Consider the following 13728-nt stretch of genomic DNA (forward strand, 5'->3'; position numbering starts at 1 on the left):
CTCTGAATTATCTGCTCTTTCTTGTGAGTCTCCTTTTCTGATTTTTCATCAGGATAAGGCGGTTTTGCGAACTTCTTTTGAATTTTTACCTAAGGTTGTGAATTCCAACAACATTAGTAGAGAAATTGTGGTTCTTTCATTATGTCCTAATCCTAAGAATTCTAAGGAGAAATCGTTGCATTCTTTGGATGTTGTTAGAGCTTTGAAATATTATGTTGAAGCTACTAAGTCTTTCCGAAAGACTTCTAGTCTATTTGTTATCTTTTTCGGTTCTAGAAAAGGCCAGAAAGCTTCTGCCATTTCTTTAGCATCTTGGTTGAAATCTTTAATTCATCATGCCTATGTCGAGTCGGGTATAACTCCGCCTCAAAGGGTTACAGCTCATTCTACTAGGTCAGTTTCTACTTCCTGGGCGTTTAGGAATGAAGCTTCGGTTGATCAGATTTGCAAAGCAGCAACTTGGTCCTCTTTGCATACTTTTACTAAATTCTACCATTTTGATGTATTTTCTTCTTCTGAAGCAGTTTTTGGTAGAAAAGTACTTCAGGCAGCGGTTTCATTTTGAATCTTCTGTTTATGTTTTTCATTAAACTTTATTTTGGGTGTGGATTATTTTCAGCAGGAATTGGCTGTCTTTATTTTATCCCTCCCTCTCTAGTGACTCTTGCGTGGAAAGATCCACATCTTGGGTAGTCATTATCCCATACGTCACTAGCTCATGGACTCTTGCTAATTACATGAAAGAAAACATAATTTATGTAAGAACTTACCTGATAAAATTCATTTCTTTCATATTAGCAAGAGTCCATGAGGCCCACCCTTTTTTGTGGTGGTTATGATTTTTTTGTATAAAACACAATTATTCCAATTCCTTATTTTATATGCTTTTGCACTTTTTTCTTATCACCCCACTTCTTGGCTATTCGTTAAACTGAATTGTGGGTGTGGTGAGGGGTGTATTTGTAGGCATTTTGAGGTTTGGGAAACTTTGCCCCTCCTGGTAGGAATGTATATCCCATACGTCACTAGCTCATGGACTCTTGCTAATATGAAAGAAATGAATTTATCAGGTAAGTTCTTACATAAATTATGTTTTTTATAGCAGACGCAAGAAGACGGTAATGACTTGCACAGTTCACCCAGTGAAGAAGACACCAGCCCAACATCTGATAGAAATTCTGACGATGAGGAGGATGAACGGGCTCTCATGCAAGAGTTTGAAAATGAGTTGGTAGACATCCTACTACCAAAAACTGATTTATCACAAGTGAAAGAAGATGTGAAAACTGAGATGGTGAAGGAATTTGATAACATTATTAATGAGGTATTATTCTGATAACATTTTGTACTAATCTAGTGAACATTTTCTCTTGTCAGCCTATAAGCCTATCTCAAAATGATTTATTATTTAGCTGAAATCTTCTGTTTTCTGGATCTGTCCTTAGAATATTTTGCAAAAAAAAAAACTATCCCAAAACAGCAATTACATTAATCTGCACAAAATCTGATGTGATACAATATATTTTGTATATACTGAAGCTCTTAAAGGGCCATTATACTGATAAAATCATATGATCTAATTTGTTAGAGCATGTAATGTTATCACTAGTGATGCTGCCACTCTGTGTTTTAACCCCTGCAACCCCATTGTGCTATAATCTGTGTCTGTGGAGAAGCTCTCAGGACTGGTGTGAGTGTAGAGATACTCATTATATCAAAGCTTTGTTTCAAATTGTAATATAAATGTATTTAATCTTTTTGTTTGTTGTGTTACTTTCTATATAATTCTCCAAGTGTCCCAAGCACCAAATACCACAAGCGGACCAATCTTTATAATAAAAAGCCAAAATTGTATTATTCAATCCTTAAAAACTAGCTACAGCTACAAAAGACCGCAATGACATTGAATGGAGACCGAGCTCCTATGCAGACATGTTTCATGTGAACACTTATTCATTGCTCTTAGGAGTAACGGTTTCTTCCAGTTTAAATTTAGAAACAGTTAGATACAGTGCATAATTTGTATAGATTCATTTAATCCACTCCATGCTATATATTCACTTGAGGAATAAGTTACATTATTTAATAAATCTGATTCATAATATATATATATATATATATATATATATATATATATATATATATATATATATATATATATATATATATAATCAAAAACTTGTTATATCTGAGAATAATTCCATTTTATATCACACATTTACGATATATTTTATATACATTTTATATATACAGATCAATATCCTTTCTTGAGTTCGAACCCTGAGGAATAGAGCTCTTTGGTGTGAAAGTCCAATTTCCCGCAAATTTAACTTTTTCTCCCTATCATCACCCCTTCTCCAGACTGGGACATGGTCTATACCCTGTATAGTCACTAATTTAGTGTCAAATTATGAAATTCTCTGAAATGTCTTGCTATAGGTGCGTCAGTCTGGATCCTTAATAGACCTAATATGTTCCAGAAATCTGTCCTTAAGGGGTCTCTTAGTTTTACCTACATATTATTTGGAGCACCCCCTACAGGTCAGTAATTATATTACATGGGTTGTTGCATAATTGATAAAAAAAAAATTGATATGTTGCTGATTATTACTTGTGGAGATAAAAATATTTGTATCTCCAAGAGTGCTAATCAGCAACATATCAATTGTTGGGTGTGCTCCAAACAATATGTAGGTAAAACCAAGAGACCCCTTAAAGACTGATTTCTGGAACATATTCGGTTTATCATTGTATCGTGTGGGCTAGACTGTGTGCACTGCTTTTCGGTTTGTTTTCATTACTTTCTATATAGCCTTTACTATTTTTTTTTTATTATTTTGTTACTTGATTTCCTATCAGTGACTGATCAGTTTACATTGTGCCATTTGTGTTATTGCTTCCCTTTTCCCATATATCTCTCTTATCGTTGACTTACCAATGTGTTCATCTAGCTCCCAGTAGTGCATTGCTGCTTGTTCAGTAAAGGATACTAAGAGAATGAAGCACTATTGATAATAGAAGTTAATTGGAAAGTTGTTTAAAATTGTATGTTCTGTCTGAATCATGAAAAAAAAAATGTCCCTTTAACCCCAAAGGGAAGAAATAACACAAATGGCGCAATGTAAATGGATCAGTCCCTAATAGGGAAGAGTTTTCTTGTTATCCTGTGTTAAAAAGCAGAAATATGGGAGGGCGGAGCAGGCCAACGACCAGCATGGCCCCTTGAAGTGAGAGCTCCGTGAACTGGCAACACTCCAGAATAAATTCCAGCAGCACTTACATTAATATAAGTAGTCAAAATAGGATGATCAATGCGGGAATTCCCCAGCAATCATCTGATACTCTCAGAATGACTGCCGAACTGAAGAAAGGATTATAGGCAGCGAATGTCTTAACCACACCACGTGGGGACAAAAACGGGCTGGAGTGAGACAGAACAATCGGCTCCATATCAAAGCCCTGCATATCTTCAAAGCCCTACATATCTCTGAATATACACGCTCTGGTATTCGACTCCGACATCCGCCAAAAGGGTGAACAAGCAAAGTAAGCAGTCCCAGCAGGACAGACCATGGGGCTAAAAGCAAGGCCGCAGCATTTGCTCTATTAGACGCCATTCTCAAAGCGCCATAGCAGCAAGTAGCCAGCTATTAAGGAAAACAGCAGACTTGCATGAGGAATCTACCAAGGGTTTCCAGAACACCCAAGACACCGATGTCAATTCCGGTAAGGGGACTGTATTTATCCCTTGGTGACCACAGCACTTTTCCATTTTCTGACCGTTTGGGACCAAGGCTATTTTTACATTTCTGCTGTGTTTGTGTTTAGCTGTAATTTTCCTCTTACTCATTTACTGTACGCACACATATTATATACCGTTTTTCTCGCCATTGAATGGACTTTCTAAAGATAACATTATTTTCATCATTTCTTATAAATTACTAAAGTTTTTTTATAAAATATCATGAAAAAATGGAAAAAAAAACACACTTTATCTAATTTTGACCCCCAAAATCTGTTACACATCTACAACCACCAAAAAACACCCATGCTAAATAGTTTCTAAATTTTGTCCTGAGTTTAGAAATTCCCAATATTTACATGTTCTTTGCTTTTTTTGCAAGTTATAGGGCAATAAATACAAGTAGAACTTTGCTATTTCAAAACCACTTTTTTTCAAAATTAGCGATAGTTACATTGGAACGCTGATATCTGTCAGGAATCCCTGAATATCCCTTGACATGTGTATATATATATATTTTTTTTTAGAAGACAAGCCAAAGTCTTGATTTAGGCCCATTTTGGTATATTTCATGCCTCCATTTCACTGCCAAATGCGATCAAATAAAAAAATATGTTCACTTTTTCACAAACTTTTTCACAAAAGTTAGGTTTCTAACTGAAATTATTTACAAACAACTTGTGCAATTATGGCACAAATGTTTGTAAATGCTTCTCTGGGATCCCCTTTGTTCAGAAATAGCAGACATTTATGGCTGTGGCATTACTTTTTGGTAATTAGAAGGCTGCTAAATGCTGCTGCGCACCACACTTGTATTATGCCCAGCAGTGAAGGGGTTAATTAGGTAGCTTGTAGGGAGCATGTAGGGTTAATTTTAGCTGTAGTGTAGTAGACAACCCAAAGTATTGATCTAGGTCCATTTTGATATATTTCATGCCACCATTTCACCGCCAAATTCGATCAAATAAAAAAAAATTGTTCACTAACTTTGGGTTTCTCACTGAAATTATTTGCAAACAGCTTGTGCAATTATTATACAAATGGTTGTAAATGCTTCTCTGGGATCCCCTTTGTTCAGAAATAGCAGACATATATGGCTTTGGCGTTGCATTTTGGTAATAAGAAGGCCGCTAAATGCCGCTGCGCAACACACTTGTAATTTGCCCAGCAGTGACGAAGTTAATTAGGGAGCTTGAAGGGTTCATTTTAGCTTTAGTGTAGAGATCAGCCTCCCACCTGACACATCCCACCCCATGATCCCTCTCAAACAGCTCTCATCCCTCCCCCACCTCACAATTGTCCCCGCCATCTTAAGTACTGGCAGAAAGTCTGCCAGTACTAAAATAAAAGGCTTTTCTCTTGTTAAGTGTATCCAGTCCACAGATCATCCATTACTTGTGGGATATTCTCCTTCCCAACAGGAAGTTGCAAGAGGATCACCCACAGCAGAGCTGCCACACAGCTCCTCCCCTCACTGCCATACCCAGCCATTCTCTTGCAACTCTCAACAAAGATGGAGGTAGTAAGAGGAGAGTGGTGTATTATAGTTAGTTTTTCAACTTCAATCAAAAGTTTGTTATTTTTAAATGGTACCGGAGTGTACTATTTTATCTCAGGCAGCATTAGAAGAAGAATCTGCCTGCGGTTTCTATGATCTTAGCAGAAGTAACTAAGATCCACTGCCGTTCTCACATATTCTGAGGAGTGAGGTAACTTCAGAGGGGGAATGGCGTGCCGGTTATCCTGCAATAAGGTATGTGCAGTTAACATATTTCTAGGGATGGAATTTGCTAGAAAAATGCTGCTGATACCGGATTAATGTAAGTTAAGCCTAAATACAGTGATTTAATAGCGACTGGTATCAGGCTTATTACCAGAGATACATACTCTTATAAAAGTGCTATATAAAACGTTTGCTGGCATGTTTAATCGTTTTTATATATGCTTGGTGATAAAACTTATTGGGGCCTAGTTTTTTTCCCACATGGCTGGCTTGATTTTTGCCTAGAAACAGTTTCCTGAGGCTTTCCACTGTTGTAATATGAGTGGGAGGGGCCTATTTTAGCGTTTTTCTGCACTGCTAAAATTACAGACAGAGATACTCAGATTCCCTCTGCATGATACAGGACATCTCTGAAGGGCTCAAAAGGCTTCAAGTCGTGTTTGAGGAGGGTAACAACCACAGTAGACCTGTGGCAGTTGTTGTGACTAGTTTTAAAAACGTTTTTTCATTTATTATTCCGTTTTTAGTATTAAGGGGTTAATCATCCATTTGCAAGTGGGTGCAATGCTCTGCTAACTTGTTACATACACTGTAAAAATTTCGTTAGTGTAACTGCCTTTTATCACTGTTATTTCAAATTTTGACAAAATTTGTTTTTCTTAAAGACACAGTAACATTTTTTTATATTGCTTGTTAACAGATGCAGCCTTCTAGGTTGGGGTGCAGTCTGGAACTCCCTGAAGGCTCAGGGATCGTGGACTCAGGAGGAGAAACTCCTCCCAATAAATATTCTGGAGCTAAGAGCAATATTCAATGCTCTTCTAGCTTGGCCTCAGTTAGCAACCCTGAGGTTCATCAGATTTCAGTCGGACAACATCACGACTGTGGCTTACATCAACCATCAAGGGGGAACCAGGAGTTCCCTAGCGATGTTAGAAGTCTCTAAGATAATTCGCTGGGCAGAGTCTCACTCTTGCCACCTATCAGCAATCCATATCCCAGGTGTAGAGAACTGGGAGGCGGATTTTCTAAGTCGTCAGACTTTTCATCCGGGGGAGTGGGAACTCCATCCGGAGGTGTTTGCTCAATTGGTTCATCGTTGGGGCAAACCAGAACTGGATCTCATGGCGTCTCGCCAGAACGCCAAGCTTCCTTGTTACGGATCCAGGTCCAGGGACCCAGAAGCGACGCTGATAGATGCTCTAGCAGCTCCTTGGTTCTTCAACCTGGCTTATGTGTTTCCACCGTTTCCTCTGCTCCCTCGACTGATTGCCAAAATCAGACAGGAGAGGGCATCAGTGATTCTGATAGCGCCTGCGTGGCCACGCAGGACCTGGTATGCAGACCAAGTGTACATGTCATCCTTTCCACCATGGACTCTGCCTCTGAGACAAGACCTTCTCATACAAGGTCCTTTCAATCATCCGAATCTAATTTCTCTGAGACTGACTGCATGGAGATTGAACGTTTGATTCTATCAAAGCGTGGCTTCTCCGAGTCAGTAATTGACACCTTAATACAGTCACGAAAGCCTGTCACCAGGAAAATCTATCACAAGATATGCAGTTAATATCTTCATTGGTGTGAATCCAAGAATTACTCATGGAGTAGGGTTAGGATTCCTAGGATATTGTCCTTCCTCCAAGAGGGTTTGGACAAAGGATTATCAGCTAGTTCTTTAAAGGGACAGATTTCTGCTCTGTCTATTCTTTTACACAAGCGTCTGGCAGAAGTTCCAGACGTTCAGGCATTTTGTCAGGCTTTAGTTAGAATTAAGCCTGTGTTTAAACCTGTTGCTCCTCCATGGAACTTAAACTTGGTTCTTAAAGTTCTCCAAGGGGTTCCGTTTGAACCCCTTTATTCTATTGATATCAAACTTCTATCATGGAAAGTTCTTTTTCTGATGGCTATTTCCTCGGCTCGGAGAGTCTCTGAGTTATCTGCCTTACATTGTGATTCTCCTTATCTGATCTTTCATTCAGATACAATAGTTCTGCGTACAATACCTGGGTTTTTACCCAAGGTGGTTTCTAACAAGAATATCAATCAAGAGATTGTTGTTCCATCATTATGTCCTAATCCTTCTTCAAAGAAGGAACGTCTTTTGCATAATCTAGACGTAGTCCGTGCCTTGAAGTTTTACTTACAAGCTACTAAAGATTTTCGTCAAACATCTAACCTGTTTGTTGTTTACTCTGGACAGAGGAGAGGTCAAAAGGCCTCGGCAACCTCTCTTTCTTTTTGGCTTCGGAGTATAATCCGTTTAGCCTATGAGACTGCTGGACAGCAGCTCCCTGAAAGGATTACAGCTCATTCCACTAGAGCTGTGGCTTCCACCTGGGCCTTTAAAAATGAGGCTTCTATTGAACAGATTTGCAAGGCTGCGACTTGGTCTTCGCTTCATACCTTTTCCAAATTTTACAAATTTGATACTTTTGCTTCTTCGGAGGCTGTTTTGGGGAGAAAGGTTCTACAGGCAGTGGATCCTTCCGTTTAAGTTCCTGCCTTGTCCCTCCCATCATCCGTGTACTTTAGCTTTGGTATTGGTATCCCACAAGTAATGGATGATCCGTGGACTGGATACACTTAACAAGAGAAAACATAATTTATGCTTACCTGATAAATGTATTTCTCTTGTAGTGTATCCAGTCCACGGACCGCCCTGTCCTTTTAAGGCAGGTCTAAATTTTAATTAAACTACAGTCACCACTGCACCCTATGGTTTCTCCTTTCTCGGCTTGTTTCAGTCGAATGACTGGATATGGCAGTGAGGGGAGGATCTGTGTGGCAGCTCTGCTGTGGGTGATCCTCTTGCAACTTCCTGTTGGGAAGGAGAATATCCCACAAGTAATGGATGATCCGTGGACTGGATACACTACAAGAGAAATAAATTTATCAGGTAAGCATAAATTGTTTTTTTTCAATTTTTTCCATTTTTTAAAAATATATATATTCTGCTGTGTATAATCTCTCCTTAGCCCCCAACCTCATTTATCCCCCCCCCCAAAGAGCTCTCTAACCCTCCCCCCACTAACTATTTCCCACCATTCTGGGTACTGGCAGCTGTCTGCCAGTACCCTCTTTGCACTTAAATGTGTTTTTTTTTTTTTAAATAACCACTTTTTTTCTGTATTGTAGCTGCCCCCCTGTATACCCTACCCCCTCCTAATTTTAGAAATGATTTCCCCCCTCCTCTTCCACCCACAGCCGCCACCCACCACCCTGTCCCACCACTTTGAATTTGTAAAGCCCGGATCGCGGGTGTGCACGCGCGCATGTGCACGCACCCGGTGATCTTTTCCGACTGATGGCCGGAATATTGGCCCTCTCTGCATCCATGTGCCAAAAAAGGTATTGCAGTGATGCCTCAATATTGAGGCATCACTGCAATACCTTAGAAGCTGCTGGAAGCGATCAGGATTGCTTCCAGAGCTTCAAATCCCAGAGGACGTGCCAGGCACGTCCTTGGTCGTCAAGTGACCTCCAATGGATGACGTGCCTGGCATGTCCTTGGTCATTAAGGGGTTAATACACACTCGCCCCTATGCCAGCCACACTTTAGTGTTAGGAAGGAGGGCAGCGAATAACCATAAAGCAGTGATTTAAGTCTCCTAAGGAGACACACTTAAGCTACTAGTCCATATACTAGCACAGTTGGAGAACTATATACACCTTCAAGGCCCACAGCCCAAACGCACTTAAGCACTATGCAAAAATAATATCTATAATATCTCACACAAGATAGACCCAGTATTCATTTAATAACTCAGGTCTAACCCTTCTGCATTATGCTGCCAAACCAGCTTTGAAATTTTTGAAGGGAAAATAGTTAGAACTATCTCCTTAATTATAAGGAAGAGTAACACATAGCCGCAGATCTGTGAACCAAATCACCAACGACGACACTCCTAAACTGTTAGTCCTCAAATTATTTCAGCTAGCTGCCTGCTTTAACCAATAAGCCTTGCTGGGCGTACTGCATCTGAGCATTTTGCACTCATAAGCAACATATTTTGTCTTTAAAACAGGGCCTTTAAGGCTTAATCAGAAGCCCCCCCATATAAGGATTATATCAGAAAGATTTAGTTGTTGCGCACTAACTACTGTTTAGCCCCTTCTAAATATACAACCGAATCAGCCCTGTTATAAACTTTTATAAAAGACGGCCACACAGAGGTCAAGAAGGATATGTCAGACTTGGGGGGTAGAGTTTTATACCTTGAAGAGGACACTGAACAAGTCGATAAAGATCTGGAAACTCCAAAATAGCACCCTCGATAAAACAAGACAAAATATACACCAGATGCAATTACATCTTGAAGATAATCGGGGTAGGCGAGACAACGCTAGAATCAGAGGAGTACCTGAATCAATAGTTCCGAATCAAATAGTCCCATACCTACAGAGACTCTTCCGCTTTCTCCTGCAAACTGAAGAACTTCCTAACCTACTACTGGAAAGGGCCCACAGGGCTCTAAGGCCTAAACCCCCAGATAATAAGCCTCCTAGAGACATTATTACCAAATTCCGGATTTTTAAGGACAAAGAAAAGATCATGGAGGCATAAAGAAGAATCAAAACTAGCAATTTTGAAGGAAACCACATACAAATATACACGGATCTAAGCCCCATCAATCTGAACAAGCGGAGAGAAGCTAAATTCCTGACAAAGCCTCAAAATACCGTACAGATGTGGGTTCCCATTCTGTATTAAAGTTTTAAAGTATACATGTATAGCTCACCAGATGACCTGGACTCATTCTGCAAGCGGCTTGGCATTTCACAGCCACAACTACCTCCTCTCATCTTACCACCCACATCTAGAGATCACTCACCCTCAAGCACTGAAACCCCAACGACCAGAATGGACAAGAGTCAACCCGGAAAAGACCAAAGACGGCACCTAATCACTCCCCTGCTCCAAGTGGGGATCCTCCATGATTTAATCCCTCCTATTAAATGGAGTTGAAAAATTCCACAGATATTACATGTAACTAGTGCTCCATTAGGGGTATGTTACCTTTTTCCTTTGATATATTGAATTTTTGCTAGCCTTAAAGTTTGGATACAAGATCTTAAATACTGCTGTATTACAAAAACAAAAGGAAAAGGAGACTGCTGGATAGTTTATCGGCTACCTATGAACAATTTATACTTATTAAATGGATGAGCCATATAGTGAGGTATAAGTTACTTGACCCGCTAGATATATCCTCCCCTCCTCTTCCCTTCACCTCCCAATCATAGAAAAGTTACCTTTCTCTTGTAAAGGTGTATCCAGTCCACGGGTTCATCCATTACTTGTGGGATATTCTCCTTCCCAACAGGAAGCTGCAAGAGGACACCCACAGCAGAGCTGTCTATATAGCTCCTCCCCTAACTGCCACCCCCAGTCATTCTCTTGCAGCTCTCGACAAGAAAGGAAGTATCAAGAGAGATGTGGTGACTTAGTGTAGTTTTTACCTTCAATCAAGAGTTTGTTATTTTTAAACGGTACCGGCGTTGTGCTGTTTTACTCTCAGGCAGAAATTAGAAGAAGAATCTGCCTGGAGGTTTGATGATCTTAGCGGTTTGTAACTAAGGTCCATTGCTGTTCTCACACATAACTGAAGAGTATGGAAAGAAAACTTCAGTTGGGGGGACAGTCTGCAGATTGCCTGCTTTGAGGTATGTTCACTATATTTTTTTCTAGAGAGATAAGGTCTAGAAAATGCTGACAGTGCCTGGTATATTTAAGGTAAGCCTGATACAGTGATTTAACAACAACTGGGATCATGCTTGCAAAAAGGGATAATATTCATATTCTTATATTACTTAGTGTAAAAACGTTTGCATGATTTATAAAAATAAAAACGTTTTTTCTCTGAGGGTGATAAATCTTTATTTGGTGCCTAGTTTCCACATGGCTTGTTAGATTACTCCTAGGAGTACTTTTTTAAGGCCCTCTGACTTTGAGTGCATGGTGGGAGGGGCCTATTTTCGTTTTCAGTCTGAGACATCCAGCTTCCCTGAAGGAGTCCTCTGGCTTATAGGACCTCTATAGAGGGTTTTGTTCCTGCAAAAATCGTTTTTAAGGGCAGGTAGGAGCCACAGCAGAGCTGTGGCAGTGTGTTTGACTGTTTGTTAACAGGTTTAATGTTTTTCTAATTCGTTTTTGGGCCTGATGGGTTAATCATCCATTTGCAAGTGGGTGCAATGCTGTTTTAGTCCCTTATACACACTGTTAAAATTTCGTAGAGTTTACTACTTTTTTTCACTGTTTTGCACTTTATGTGGTAGTTTTTCTTCTCTTAAAGGCACAGTACCGTTTTTTATTATTGCTTTTTTCACATTTATTAAAGAGTTTTCCAAGCTTGCTGGTCTCATTACTAGTCTGTTAAACATGTCTGACATAGAGGAAACTCCTTGTTCATTATGTTTAGAAGCCATTGTGGAACCCCCTCTTAGAATGTGTACCAAATGCACTGACCTTTCTATAAGTTATAAAGATTTATCACCTGAGGTTTGAGACTGACAAAAGGGAGGTTATGCCATCTAGCTCTCCCCACGTGTCAGAACCTATAACTCCCGCTCAAGGGACGCCAAGTACATCTAGCGCGTCCAATGCGTTTACTTTACAAGACATGGCGGCAGTTATGAATCATACCCTCACAGAGGTATTGTCCAAACTGCCAGGGTTACAAGGAAAGTGAGACACCTCTGGGGCTAGAACAAATACAGAGCTTTCTGATGCTTTAGTAGCTATGTCTGATGTACCCTCACAATGTACAGAAGCCGAAACAGGAGAGCTTCTATCTGTGGGTGACATTTCTGATTCAGAAAAGGCGTTACTTCAGTCTGACTCTGAAATGACAGCATTTAAATTTAAGCTTGAACACCTCCGCGTGTTGCTCAGGGAGGTTTTAGCAACTCTGGATGACTGTGACACCATTGTAGTCCCAGAGAAATTGTGTAAAAAGGACAAATACTTTGCAGTGCCTGTTTACACTGATGTTTTTCCAATCCCTAAGAAGTTTTCAGAAATTATTACTAAGGAATGGGATAGACCAGGTGTGCTGTTCTCTCCCCCTCCTGCTTTTAAGAAAATGTTTCCTATAGATGCCGCTACACGGGACTTGTGGCAGACGGTCCCTATGGTGGAGGGAGCAGTCTCTACCCTAGCTAAGCGTACAACTATTCCTGTCGAGGACAGTTGTGCTTTCCTAGATCCTATGGATAAGTAATTAGAGGGTTTCCTTAAGAAAATCTTTATGCAACAAGGTTTTATTCTCCAGCCTCTTGCATGCATTGCCCCAGTCACTGCTGCAGCGGCTTTCTGGTTCGAGTCTCTGGAGGAGGCTTTACAGGTAGAGACCCCGTTGGATGATATCCTTGACAGGCTTAAAGCTCTTAAGTTAGCCAATTCATTTATTTCTGATGCCGTTTTTCATTTAACCAAGCTAACAGCTAAAAATTCAGGTTTTGCCATTCAGGCACGTAGGGCGCTATGGCTTAAATCCTGGTCAGCTGATGTCACTTCAAAGTCTAAACTTCTCAAGATCCCCTTCAAAGGGCAGACCCTATTTGGGCCTGGACTGAAGGAGATCATTTCTGATATTACTGGAGGAAAAGGCCACGCCCTTCCCCAGGATAGGTCCAACAAGTTAAGGACCAGACTAATTTTCGTTCCTTTCGAAACTTCAAGAGTGGCGCAGCTTCATCTTCCTCTTCTACAAAACAAGAGGAAAATTTTGCCCAGTCCAAGCCAGTCTGGAGACCTAACCAGGCTTGGAACAAGGGGAAACAGGCCAAAAAGCCTGCTGCTGCCTCTAAGACAGCATGAAGGAATAGCCCCCGATCCGGAACCGGATCTAGTGGGGGGCAGACTTTCTCTCTTCGCCCAGGCTTGGGCAAGAGACGTCCAGGATCAGATTGTTTCCCAGGGATATCTTCTGGATTTCAAAGCTTCATCTCCTAAGGGGAGATTTTATCTATCACAATTATCTGCAAACCAGATAAAGAGAGAGGCATTCTTACATTACGTTCAAGACCTACTAGTTATGGGAGTGATCCACCCAGTTCCAAAGGAGGAACAGGGGCAGGGCTTCTATTCAAATCTGTTTATAGTTCCCAAGAAAGAAGGAACTTCCAGACCAATCTTGGATCTCAAGATCCTAAACAAATTTCTCAGGGTCCCATCCTTCAAGATGGAGACTATTCGAACCATCCTACCTATGATCCAGGAGGGTCAATATATGACTACTGTGGATTTAAAGGATGCTTA

At 40.4% G+C, this 13728-nt stretch overlaps 1 protein-coding gene across 1 annotated transcript in view; it reads left to right on the forward strand.

Annotated features, from left to right (window-relative positions):
- OS9 (OS9 endoplasmic reticulum lectin) overlaps positions 1–13728 on the forward strand; it is a gene marked incomplete in the record, with an annotated part of 610958 nt that overhangs the window by 415632 nt on the left and 181598 nt on the right. The window contains 1 exon segment of the mRNA XM_053708203.1: positions 1103–1324. Within this exon segment, the coding sequence (XP_053564178.1) occupies positions 1103–1324 (222 nt within the window).

The sequence above is a fragment of the Bombina bombina genome, chromosome 3 (genome assembly GCF_027579735.1).
Source record: "Bombina bombina isolate aBomBom1 chromosome 3, aBomBom1.pri, whole genome shotgun sequence".
NCBI classification, from domain to species: Eukaryota; Metazoa; Chordata; class Amphibia; order Anura; family Bombinatoridae; genus Bombina; species Bombina bombina.